Source organism: Gouania willdenowi, chromosome 6 (assembly GCF_900634775.1).
Source record: "Gouania willdenowi chromosome 6, fGouWil2.1, whole genome shotgun sequence".
In the NCBI taxonomy this organism is placed as follows: domain Eukaryota; kingdom Metazoa; phylum Chordata; class Actinopteri; order Blenniiformes; family Gobiesocidae; genus Gouania; species Gouania willdenowi.
In genome coordinates, this window is record NC_041049.1 from 46,277,215 (window position 1) to 46,290,978 (window position 13,764).

Here is a 13,764-nt window from a genome sequence, read left to right on the forward strand (position 1 = left end):
ATATTCTTATACTGTATATATTGTCACAAAATTGGATTTAATTTTCAACTCAAATATCCAATTTTTCTTTGTGTAAAAAAGGCTCGTGTGATTGACATGTTTGATTTTCAAAAATACAGAAACAGTGTAAAGTCTAAAAAAAAAAAAGAAATCAGAGTGAAAAAACAACCAATAAAAAAACAACAACATTAGGACTTGTTAACCAAACTTGTTATACCTAAATGTTGCAGAATTGATCAGGTATTATTATATGAACAGATGGAAACAATCCAACTAAAAGTAAAGTTATGAATCTTCTTGTAAGAAGATCGTTAGGTTCGTCATTATTAGATTTAGGCAGTGCAGTTTGCTGATGAATTAGAAGTTAAGTCTGACTATTTCAGAGCTCAACGTGCTCCGTTTTCTGCTGATGTTCTTTGATCTTCTCTGGTAGGGTGTGAGTCATGAAGACAAAGCGGTCCTTCTTTAGTTGATGACCAGACTCAGATTTTAAATCTAATCCCATGTACTTCTCATCTCCTCCATACTTTGGCCAATGAGTAAGACCCTCCCCATTCGGCGACCTACATGGTAAACAAAATAGTTTTTAGTGGATTTATATTTGGGAAAACATTAAAATGTTGATGTTTGTTTTTTACCCTGTGCGGGCAAAGTTGCCCCAGTAGTTCATCATGGTTTTACTGAACTCTACCTCCTCTTCAGGGCAAGGATCTAGATCATCAGAATTCTGGTTAAATATTCAGTAACCAAGGAAACAAAGCTGTAATCATTAAATAGTTTTCTACTTACCAACTAATCCCACATTTTTTGTAAGGAAACAAAATCCTAACACCATAAAAATTTCATCTCCATGATCACTCCCAACAAAGTCAGGCCTATTTTTCTTTAGGAATCTGGGTGGATACTTGTACTCATACAGGTAAACATCAGCCCCAGCATCTACAATTGCATACAAAGTTAAATAATTCAATGAGATGAGTAAAAATTAGTGATTTAATTGGGGGATAAACATACAAAAAATGGAACTAAATTACCTCTGTGTGCATTAGCAGTCTTGATAGCTGGAAGATTAAATACCAAATCTCCGAGAAACTCTGTGAACCCTTTTCTATTCTTGACACGATCCTTACCAGTTCCGATATATTCCTCAGTCAATAAATCAATCTTAAAGTCATCTCCTGTCTTCAATAAAAAGAATGAAAGTGTTTTTAAAAATCACAATTGAATGCTTTAAATTGTATTAATTTATCTATTAGATTGGATCTTTCTTACACCAGGGAAGAACATGGACAACATCTTACGAAACTCATTCCGATCAAATCCTTCAGTCCAGTTTGAGATGCCAAAAAACTAAAAATAAAAACCCCACAAGAGCATAACATTTCATTTGGAAAAAAGACAATTATTTATTAATTCCTAAATTAATTAGAACTTACATCTGCCATGAGCCAACCGCCTTCATCACTGTTAAAACCAGTCATAAATGGGATAGTTAGGAGTTCATGCTTCTCGAACAATTCATCCACACTTTTTTTCAGGAAATGACCATCAACATTGATAGTGTATCTAATCTGTACATCCTAGACAGAAAAAAAAAAAAAAAAAAAAAATGTTAAAAAAAGTTGTATTTAGAATCACGCAGAGTATTGCTTTACAAAAGATCATCTCCTGAAGTAATTATTCTGTATCTTACTTCTGCAATAGCCATAATGGAATCAAGATCAAGGTTTCTCATGCAATCACCGATCTCCTCTGTGCTTTTGATGCTACAGCCAGTACCATTTGCAATTGCCTGAAAAGAAAGAGCAAAAGAGGGCCCACTATGGTTTTTTGGTAACACTTTGTAATAACCATCATCTACAAAGGGGAAATAATGGTAAATAGATAGTTCATTAACCTGTAGTTAATAGTTATTTACTGTTAACAAACAATGTAATTTTAGTTAATAATGTTTTTTTATTGATTTATAATGCTATAATTGATATATAAACAGTTTATTGATGCACACGTTATAACATTGTATACACTTTATAAAGTGTTTGTTAATGATTAACAAAGGATTGGTAAACCTTGGTTATGGTTTATAAAACATCTATAAGCATTACAGAGACACATAGACCAGATATGTGTTAATGGTTTATTAATGTTTTATGAAGTATCTATTACCAATATTTGGATGGTTAATTATAAAGTTGGAACTGAAAATTATAATCCCTTACAAATGCTTTATAAAGCATCTATGAACATGTTTTAGATAGATAATTAATATTTTACTAATGGTTAATGTTTGGTTTATAAATCATTAATTTACTCTATATATATATAGAAGTTTTTACCCTTTATAGATGATGGTTATTATAAAGTGTTAGAGGTTTTTGTTTTGTAGGCAGTGACAGCCACTGACTTCAGAATGCAGCAGATTATTCATGTGAGTAAATAAGTGACAGAATCAAACCAACATAGCAGAGCGATTGATAACTTCCGGTTGACATGCTGGTATGTGTTTGGTTAGTGGGAATAATGTGGATATGTAACATTCTTGACTCGCCTTTGATTTTATGTATGGTAACTAAGGTATATTAAGGTGAATGTTTGGGAAACTAAACCCAATGTAAATAACCTGAGTTAGAGGAAAAGGGTTGTCCGACATGATCAAGTCTATTGCTGCGGTTCCACTCTCGGCAATGGCACGTTGGAAGAGCCCATCGGACAATGGAGAGAGAAGCTGTTAATGAACAAAACAAAGATATGTTACATGTGAACAGTTCAACACATAAACATTCACTGACTGATCTTAATTTCACTTTAGATATCTAGATCACCATTTACACTTTGGGATTTCTCTAGGAGGTTTCTCTTGCTCAAAGCTGCAACAAACCACAGGTTTTCTCTTCAATCAGATGACTGAGGGTGCAACTCCTTTAATTTAAACCTTGACTCCTGGGTAATATTCAGCCATAAGAGTTATCTAGGTTTGATGAAATTCAGGGCGGTGAACTTATTAAACATATTTAAACAAGTTGAACAAAATTAATTGAGATTCAGTATTTAAAAAATCAAGCAAAGGAGAATGAAGGCCAATGGATGAGTCTTAAATCAGTTAAGTCCTTACCAGAAGTGAAACACTCACTCCACCTGCAGACTCTCCAAATATTGTTACTAAATCTGGATCCCCTCCAAAATTATGAATGTGCTGTTTGGTCCACCTCAAAGCTTGAATCTGGTCCAGCAGACCAAAGTTCCCCGACATTTGTTCATCCCCAGTGCTGAAATGACACAGTTATATTTAGGTTTGTTTATTTGTCGAATAGAAGAACATATTCACTGTCAGAGGAGTGCAGGATCCAACCTGAGGAAGCCCAGAAGTCCCAAGCGATACTGGATTACAACTACAACCACATCCTGATAAGCTGCCATAGCAGAGCCATCATACATAGAGGCAAAGCCAAAAGAAAAACCACCACCATGGATCCAAACCATGACCTGCAAAGGAATAAAACACATTAGAGTTTTCCACCCTACATTTTTGTTCCAACAATTACAGTTTCTTACTGGAAGCTTGGCATCCTCATCTCTGTTGGCAGGTGTGAAAATGTTCAGGTAAAGACAGTCCTCAGAAACATCAGGTATATCCATTAACATTCCACTCATTTTTTCCAATATTTCCAAATTCCTTTTCTTGCCCTGAATGCATCTGATAAAAAAAGGTAACCAGCGATTTTCTATCATAATTATTTATAAATGAAATAAAAAATATCTTGTGATAAAAGTCTCACATTAGCGGCTGCTTGGTGGCATCTCTCACACCTTCCCATCCCTCGATTGGTTGAGGAGCTCTCAGTCTTCGTGAAGGACCGATGGGTGGCTTGGCGAACGGGACGCCCAGGTAGGCATGAACCCTTGTATCTGTTCCTTTTACATTTAACTGTAGACCTCTCAGTGCCCCTAGTGTCGTGTGGACTTCAGGTGCTGTCAGGACATTAGGACTCACATCTGTAGAGGAAATATTTACTGATTAGAAGCTTGAATTTGTTGCAAATTATGACTGGAGTTTGCAAGCATGAAGTGACCCTTACTACTCCTTACAGCTTTTTTCCAGAACCACACCCACTTTTAGTTCCAAGCTACAGGCTGTCATGTAGGTGAAAGGACTGACTGCTTTAGCAGTCAATGCTATTGTCCTATTTGATTATTTAGTCGCAATCCAGTATTTTGATTGCATTGTTTTCGTTTATTCACACCTTTTATAGTAAAAAAGGGATCTGCTCTTATCACTGCAACAAAACAACTGTGTGGTGACATTTTTATCTATCTTTACACCTTTTGCAACATTTGTGCTATCTTTCTCTCTATCACTCTAGTCAGGTCATCAAAATACAATCTTTGCTTAGTCTTTCACCTTTAGACTCCTTACACAAGCAGGCAAAATAAACCCAACGATACACAACGGAGAAACGGCAGCGTCATGTTCATAATAATCACGCTCTGATGCTTTTGAAAGATAGGTATAGCTAAAGTACAAAATGATTTAGACTGGGTGAAGATTCCACCGTTAAGGTGCAAATGATTAATAACCTTACCAGGCTGGTCCGCTGCAACCCTCAGACATAAGAGAGAAATGAAGAAGCAGAAAGTTTGCGCTGCATGGAGCTCCATGTTGGTCTGTGTAGATTATGTAACCCTGCAGTGCATGCACAAACAGAGAGCTGAGCAACAAACTTTGCCCCAGAACAAAGCAGAATAGTGCTGTGATTACGTCACCTCCAAACGTGGTTTTCATTTTTTTTTTTTTTTTTTTTATCTTTTTTTTTTCTTTTTCCTAGGGAAGGGTAAATACTTTATTAAAGGGAGGATGTAAAAAAGAGAGGGCAGTGTTACACCAGGGTGAGGGGGGTGGGGGGGGGGAGTTAACAGGGAGGAGGGATACAAGATAGGAAAACGAATGGGTGGGGAATAGTCAATAAGTTTCAAGTGATGTGATGTGAAATTGTGGTTGTGTATATTGTGCTTATTGTTGTGTTATCAAGCCAGTCTGGTGACCAGTGTGCGGCTTAGGAATAATGGTGGTGGCTGTGAGCAGAGGAGGAAGTGAGTGGAAGTTACATAAAACAGGGATTTGGGAACAACGTGTCTATGGTTGAGCCCAGTATGAGTGTTATCCCACAGCCCGAGGCCAGTGCGTCCATGACAAATGTGATTCCAAGAGCCGCCACTGCAAAACCCATGAGCCGCCCCCGGGCCCGAAGAAGCAGTCGGGCCAGCAGAAAGAGCGAGAGATCTAGGGGCCCCCGGCGACCACCCCACGGCCAAGCAGTCCCCCGAACGCCCCCAAGGTCCCAAGCCGAGAGGCTGCCATTGCCCCCCCCATACACACCCGAAAAGCCCCCAAGGAGCCAAGGACCCAGCGCACCACGCCACCGACTCCAACCCCCAACCCCCAGGCCCCCCACCCCCCCCACCACCACCCACACCCCCAGCCCCCCGAGGGGAGGGCCCAGAGAGCGCCCCGCCCCAGACGCCAGCGGAGGAGCCAATGCCCACGCCCAGCAGACGAACAGAGCCACGCCGAACGGGCAGCCAGCCAGTGAGCCCAGAGCCAGCAGGGACCCGACCCCAGGCCAGGAGGACCCGGAATGGATAAAGCACCAGGAGCAGCCCGCCCAGGGCGAACGACCACACCCCAAGCCGCATAAGGCACCAGGGGGCCGCTGGGGGTCCCCCCGCCGGTCCCCAGGCACCCCAACCTAGCCCCCCCGGGCGCCCCAGATGCTGATGCCGCCCGCGCCACAAGCTTCAGTTCTTTAAAGCCAGGGCCCCCTCCAGAGGCCAAGCCAGACCGCCCCGCCGGGATGTGGCCCCCTAGTCTGGCCCCGACACCCTGCCTCACGGGGGATTGCCCAAGCAGGGGCCGCACCAGAAGGTATGCAAGGGCGCGGCACGCGCCACCCGCCCCAGAAGACCCCCGCCAGGACCGGCCCGGCCAGCCGGTCAAGCACCCCGGGCCCCAGGAGCAACCCCAGGGACCAGGACCCCCCAAGGGCAAGCCCCCGGGCCAAGCCCCCCGGGACGCGCCCCCCACCCCAGCCCAGGTCCCGGCCACAGCCCAGCAGGACCGCACAGCCCCAGACGGCACAAGGCCAGCAGCCCAGGGCCCGCCGCCCCCCGGACAGCGCAAGCCACGGGGCAGTGCCCCCCGCCGGCCCGCGAGCAACCGGCGACCCCCACCGCGGGGACGGAGGCACCCCAACGGCACACATCCAGCGCGGGACAGCAGCCCCCAGCCAAAGATGCCCCGGACCCACCCACCAGTCCGCAGATGGCAGGACATACCCACCAGGCGGCCGAAAGCAACCTCAACCACCGGAACAGCTAACGCCGCCCCCCCAGTAAACAGCATCATCCCGAGGCGCCAAACAACCCTGCCCCAACCCCGGTGAGGACACCAGCACCCCCCCCAGCACACCCACCCCCCAAACCGGCGAGGCAGGCCGCCCCGGGCCCGCACACCGCGGGGCCCGCCCCCAAGGCCACCAGGAGACAAAGCAAGCACCAAGCCACACCCAAGGGAGAGAGGCACCCCCGCGCCCCACCCGGCCGACACAGCCCGGAAAGACCCCGCAAGGAGAGACCCCGGCAAAGCCCCCCCGAGACCCACCGCCACGCCCGACCGCACCATCTTGATGTACTTTTACTCTATGCAGTGGCCCAGCCACCAACAGAGGGGCCAGGCCCCCACCGGAGAGGCCCAAATATGTGTACCAACCCACCACCCTGTTATGGTGCCTCTCCATTCCCCAATGGAGAGGCACTTCCCGATCCCCTGTGTGAATGTGTGTGTTTGGTGAATGTATGGGGTGTAATTAAAAGAAGGGGGATGGAGGGGAGCGGTGCTCCCCCTCCAGCCTCTGTGGATTTATGTGTATGTGGTGTAATAGGCCGGAGGGTGTAAATGATGATATACCCTCCGGGGGGTGGCATGTTGAGATGCGATTAAAATTGGAGGGATTAGTAGGGCAACTAGAGGTGGGAGGGCCGCCCCCACGCCACTACATAGTAACACAGGTGGCGGCCCCCTCCACCCCCAGCCCCACCATCCAGCCTCCCAAGGGTTGGGTATCGGTGTGTGGTGCATTTTGTGAGTGAGCCAGACCAGCTGGGAGTGGGGTGAAGTGAACATGTAGGAGGCCTGTCCAGTGTGAGCTGGGCCCGTCCGCGTGGCGGGCCACGCGAGAGGGTAGATGGCGCAGACGGGCAAGTGGCACTGCGGGCCCCGGAACAGCACAGTCGGAGACCCCCCCCCACGGCACCCCCCAGACCGCGCCGGCCCCGTGGAGCACGGCGACACCCCCCACCCCCGGGCACAGCCAGGCACCAACCCCATCCCCCGGCGCCCCAGGGGGCGACCCCCGCCGCCCGCCGGCCCGGAGCAACGCCACCCCGCCACCAAGGGGAGCGGCCGAGCAGGGGGAGGCCCATGCCCGCACCAGGGCCAGCACAGGCCCACCCGGCGCCACGATACAACACTCTCCACCGGGAGGCGGCCCCGGCCCCCCCGACGAGAGAGGACGCCATCCACCGCCAAGCAGGGCCATCCCGCCAGCCACGGACCGGCAAGCCAGAGTACCGAAGCACCCCCAGCCCGGAACCGCCCCCCCACACCAACGGCGCCAATAGAGCCCCCCCCCCCCAACGGAGGCAATCCCCGACGACCCACGCAACGGCACGAGACACCCCCCCGACGCCAGCACACCCCGAACAACAGCGGGCCCGAGGCCACCAGCCCCGCCCCGCCCAAGGCTGCGCAGCGCCGCCACGAGCCGCGGCCGGTCCCCGGGCAGATGGCCGGAGAGCACCTCCCCGGACACGTAGCCCAAGGATCCGCCCCCGGGGCACCCCCGCCCCGGAATCGCGCCCACGGCGCCCGGTGCACCCAGCCAGCAGACCAGCCAATCCCAACGCGGATCCACCGGGCCAGGAACCACGCGCCGCGCCCCCGCACACCCGCCCAATACGACCCCCGGGGAGGCCCCATAGCACCCCCCCACCCCACCCCTCTAGCCATAACGTCCACACCCCGGCCATTGCGGTCGTACAAAAAGCCCCCGAGGGGGCCCCGCCTGGCTCGCCGCGCAAGCGACATCCCTGGCAAAGGTGCGCCCCAGGGAGCCAAGCCAAGGACCCGCAAGGGCCGACGGAGCAACCCACAGCCACACCCCGCCACCCAGCAACCCAGGAGGCAATCGCCGACCCCGGGCAGTAGCCACCCCCAAAGCCACCCCCACCCCGGATCCCCCCGGACCGGAGCCAAGGACCCCACCACCCCAGGCCCCCCAACGAGACCACCCCCCAGCCAACCCACCCGGCACGGCACCGCCCGTCCCCCAGGCGGGAGCCACAGCCCCCCCACCAGTGCCCCAGGCCAACGGGAGCCCCCCAAACCCAACCCCACAGGATGGCGGGCGCAAGAGCAAAGGAGGAGGAGGGGGGGAGGACGAGACAGGGGGACAGGGAGCAAGGGGAAGGAGCGGCAGGGGAGCACGCAGGGCCCCAGCCCCAGAGACCAACCAGATGCGCATGCAAGGGGCAACGGCGCCAAATCAAACAGCCCCGGGACCCCGTGAACACCCAGAAGGAATGCACACCCGTGCTGAGGCAACAAGGCACCCCGGCAACCCACCCCAGCCATCCTGACCAAGACCACCCCAGAGGCCCAAGGCAGCCCCGGCCTACAGTTGGGCTAGTGCGTTAGTAAAGAGTGGTGCTGGCAGTCGCTTGCAGGCTAGATCATCAGGCTTTTAAAAATTTAGATTTAATGCAATTAAAAACGGAGTCCAACGCTCCTCAAAGCACGTTATTTTTTTTTGTTTTCTGAGAGCAGACATCTTTTCCATGGAAATAAATTCTGTGAGGAGATTTTGCCATTGGTTTATGTTTAAGGATTTTTTGTCTTTCCAATTTAGTAATATTGTTTTTTTTGCTATGGCTAGTGCCGCAAGGATTGATTGTGATTGGTTTGCTGGAGGTTGAAGCATTGTCAGGTCTCCAATCAAACAAAGATTTGGAGATAAAGGAATCCTGTAGTCCAAAATGGAGGACAGTTTTTCAGTGATTAGAATCCAAAAGTGTTGAACTGGGGAGCAAAGCCATAAGGCATGTAAATAGGAATCCGCTGTATTCTGGGTGCACTGAGAGCAGATGTCTGTTACTGAGAAGCCCATTTTATGCATTTTCTGTTGGGTAATGTGGGATCTGTGGAGGACCTTGTATTGAATTAGCTGAAGGTTTGTGTTTTTTGTCATCTTAAAAGTATTACAACAAATTTCTGCCCAGAAATCAGTGCTCGGGGTGATTGAGAGTTCGGCCTCCCACTTCGCGATTGGTAAGTAATTACAGTTAGTGTTCGAAAGCGCTCTGTATATTTTTGAGAGTTTTTTTGATTTTGTTGAGATTTTTTTCATATATATAGCCAGTTCTGGAGGTTGTAACGTAGTTAAGTCTAGTGGAGTGGTTTTCTTTATTGTCTCTGTTACTTGTAAGTACTGTAGAAAGTTTCTTTTATTTATATCGAATGCTTGGGTTAGATTGTTATATGACCTGATCTTGTCATTTTCAAAAAGGTCTTGGAGATGAGTGATTCCACTCTCTTCCCATGTCTTCAGATAGAGTGGTGTTTTTTTATTTTTAAAGTCGGGGTTGTGCCAGATTGGAGACAGTATACTAGTTTTTAATTGGCCATTTGTGATGTCCAGGGCTTTCCACCATGCAGTCAGTGTGGAGGCAATTAGTGGGTTTTTAAAGCAGTTGTGATGTTTGAGGGTCGCAGTGATAAAAGGGAGATCAGAGAGTTTAATGTGTTTGCAGTCTAACTGTTCTATTTCTAGCCAGGTGTTGTAGTATTCTTTTGGATTTAGCCATTCTGTTAAATATAGTATTTGGTTTGCTAAGTAATAATGCATGAAATTAGGGGCTTCTAAACCACCCTCGTCTTTGTTTTTTTGAAGGGTAGAAAGGCTTATTTTAGGTTTTTTATTTCTAGTATAGAATTTTGTAGTTGTAGAATCTAATCTTTGAAACCATTGTTTTGGTGGTTTCAGTGGTATCATTGAGAACAAGTAGTTTATTTTTGGTAAGATTTTCATTTTAACTGAGGCTATCCTGCCAAGTAGTGAGATGGGGAGATTGTTCCATCTCCGCAGATCTTCTGTGACTTTGTCCAACATCGGATCATGATTTAGTTTAATTAATTCATTTAAGTTTGGTGATATATTTAAGCCTAGATATTTAATTGTATTTGTGGTGGAGGGGTGTTGTGGATTTTGGTGTGCAGGATTCCAAGAGTTTTTTGTCAAAGGGAGGATTGATGATTTTGTCCAGTTAATGGAATAGTCTGATAATTTAGAGAAGCTGTTTATTAGATTAAATACTTCCTCTAAAGAGGATTGCGGTTCTTCCAAATAGAGTAAAATGTCATCCGCGTAAAGATTAATTTTGTGTTCTGAGATGGATGAGTGGATTCCTTTAATAACAGAGTTCTGACGTACAGCTGCTGCGAGAGGTTCAACGAATATTGCAAAAAGCAAAGGTGAGAGTGGACAGCCTTGTCTGGTTCCCCTCTGCAGTGTGAAGCTTTGGGATGTTATTTTGTTTGTGGTTACTGAGGCCTTAGGTTTATTGTACAGGGTGGAGATCCATTGTATGAATGATTCTCCGAAGCCAAATTTGCCAAGGACAGCTAGGAGGAACGACCAGTTTACTCTATCAAATGCTTTTTCTGCATCGAGTGACAAGATTATTTTTTTCTTTTTAGAGTTCTGTGCCATGTTGATCACATTAAACAGTCTTCTCACATTGTCTGTGGAGTGTCTATTTTTAATAAAACCTGTCTGGTCTTGGTGTATAATTGACTGTACTACTTTCTCTAACCTGGATGTGAGTGCTTTGGAAATAATTTTTAAGTCTGTGTTAATAAGTGAGATGGGACGATAGCTTGAGGGTAATATGGGGTTTTTGTCTGGTTTAAGAAACAATTTAATGTTCGCTGTATTCATGTGACCTCCTACATGCCCTTTATTTTTGATCTCTGTTACTACTCTGAAAAATAGTGGAGCCATTATTGACCAGAAATGTTTAAGGAATTCAGCAGGGAACCCATCTGGACCTGGTGCTTTGCCTGTTGACATGCTATCTAAAGCATTTTGTAATTCTTGTAAGGTTAATGGTGAGTCTAAGGTGGTTTTCTGATCTATAGTGAGCTGTGGTAGGTTTAGTTTATTGAGAAAGGTTTTAATATCTTCAGGGTCAGGGTTTAAATTTGATGAGTATAAGTTTTGATAATAATCATGAAAGATGTTATTAATGTCCTGAGGTAAGTTTAAAGTTTGACCTGCGTTATCAGAAATTGCTGCTATAAAGGAATTTTCTTTATTATGTTTGAGCTGATTTGCTAAATATTTGCCTGATTTATTATTGTAGTCAAAGTTTTTGTATCGTAATTGTTGCAAAATGAAGTCGGTTTTTTTAGATAAGATGATATTCAGATTAAGTTTTGTATTTTGAAGTTTTTCCCATAAAAGTTCAGAAGGGTTAGCTGCGTATTCTTCCTTAGGTTTTTTTTATCTTTTCTTCAAGTGTTTTTTCTGCTATCTGTTCCTGTTTTTTCTTAAAAGAAGAGTATGATATAATCTTCTCTCTAATGACAGCCTTGCCAGTTTCCCAGAGTAAGGACGGTGATATTTCCGGGGAGTCGTTTGTCAATAGAAAGTCCTCCCATTCTTTTCTTATAATTTTTTCAAATTTACTGTCATTAAGTAATGAAGTGTTAAAGCGCCATAGAGAGGATACTTTCTGATTAGAGTCACACTGCAGGGTGAGGGATATTGGGGCATGATCGCTAATAATTATAGGATGTATTTTAGAGGACATGTTATGTACGATGGAATTATTTGAAAGAAAAAAGTCAATTCGGGAGAAGGATTTATGCACGGGGGAGAAGAAGGTATATTCTTTTTTAGTTGGGTTATTCAGTCTCCATACATCTCCTATTCCAAGATCTTCCATGTAATCCATTAATACTTTAGCAGATCGAGATGGTTTTGTATTTGAGCACTTACTAGATCTGTCCAATGATGTGTTGAGCGCCAGATTGAAGTCACCTCCGATGATTAGAGACGAGTCTGCAGAAAGGTCTGAAAGCTCTGAGAAAATTCTATGGAAAAAATCAGGGTCATCATTATTGGGGGCATATAGATTAAGAATTGTGAAACATTTATTATAGATTACTACTTTGATAATAATATATCTACCCTCTGGGTCTATGACGGAGTTGATTATGTTAACGGGTAACCTATTGTTGAGAAGAACCGAGACTCCTCTTTGTCTGGAATTGAAACATGAATTATAAATCTTGTTAAAATTTGAATCTGTCAGGGATTTTTCTTCTGATTTAAGTAAGTGAGTTTCTTGAAAGAAGACAATGTCTGCATTTAATCTTGATACATAGTCAAATATCTTAATCTTTTTAGCCTGTGAGCGAATGCCACGCACATTCCAAGAAGTTACTGTAAACTGATACATAGAATGAGGTGAGTGTTAGTCCATACAGGTGTGAGCATAAGTGAGAATCTGTGAGCATTTGTGCACTGTGTTGTAAAAAGCTTGGATGCAAGGAAAGAAAGAAGAGGAGACATATTTATCATGCGATAGCACCACGGGGTAAAGGACTGGATTGAATAGGTTAGTGAAAAGCACAAACATACAATGACAACAACCAATATCAAAAGAGTAAAAGGAGCAAGGGGTAATTATAGGAGGTATAGGAGGTGGGGGGTGTTGTGGGTGTTGAGTGAGTGTGAAAGAAAAAAAAGAGTGAGGGGTTCGAGACGAGTGAGTTGACATGAGGGTAGAGAGTGTCCTGTGAGAGAGTACGTGCCAAAAAGTGTTTACCAAAATCTAAGCCAATAGATACATACATATATACATACACACATATACATACACATACATGCACATATATACACACATACACATATACACATACATATATATATACACACATACATACACATATACATATATATATATACACACATACACATATACATATATATATATACACACATACATACACATATACATATACATACACATACATGCACATATATACACACATACACATACATATATATATATATATATACACACATACACATACATACACACACATCTACATACACATACATATATAAGCATATACATATACACACACATACATACATACATATGTATACATATATACATACACATACACACACACATACAAACACACTTTTTTTTTTTTTTTTTAAATGTATTTATTGTTTTTATTTGCCTTTTTTTTTTAATGTACAGATATATACATACACACACATACAACATATATATTTATTTTAATTTTTTTTAAAATAATGCTACCTTAGCTTCACCATAAGTGGAGAATTATCCTTTCAATGTTAACTCACATAACACCTGTGTTTTTTGTTTTTTTTTTGTTTTTTTTTTTTAACTTCATTATTATTATTATTTTTAGATTTGTCTTTCTCAGTAGAGCCAGGGGGTGATGTTTAAGTCCCTAAACAGTTGGCCATCTATGTAAAGCTTGTCTACGACCAGTTTGGAATTTTTGCCTTTCTGTCGGTTTTCTTTAAAGATAGGATACAGGGTTTTTCGACGTTCGTTTATTTCCCGAGGGAATTGATCATTCATGCCGAATTGCGTACCTTTAAGTTC

At 44.9% G+C, this 13,764-nt stretch overlaps 1 protein-coding gene across 2 annotated transcripts; it reads right to left on the minus strand.

The window, feature by feature from the left end:
* Positions 1 to 203: 203 nt before the first annotated feature.
* On the minus strand, positions 204 to 4,706 carry LOC114464671 (liver carboxylesterase 2-like). Of its 2 annotated transcripts, XM_028449097.1 has the most exons (13): positions 4,581 to 4,706; positions 3,777 to 3,993; positions 3,553 to 3,694; positions 3,350 to 3,483; positions 3,113 to 3,266; positions 2,621 to 2,725; positions 1,694 to 1,792; positions 1,437 to 1,580; positions 1,273 to 1,350; positions 1,035 to 1,182; positions 790 to 939; positions 639 to 711; positions 205 to 563 (listed from the first exon to the last, which is right to left on the minus strand). In XM_028449097.1, the coding sequence occupies exons 1-13, from the start codon at positions 4,654 to 4,656 to the stop codon at positions 380 to 382; spliced, it is 1,704 nt and encodes a 567-aa protein (XP_028304898.1). In that variant the 5' UTR covers positions 4,657 to 4,706; the 3' UTR covers positions 205 to 379. The 2 variants fall into 2 exon arrangements, with proteins under 2 accessions (XP_028304897.1, XP_028304898.1); XM_028449096.1 differs by having other exon boundaries at positions 204 to 563; positions 3,350 to 3,694.
* Between the last annotated feature and the right edge of the window lie 9,058 nt (positions 4,707 to 13,764).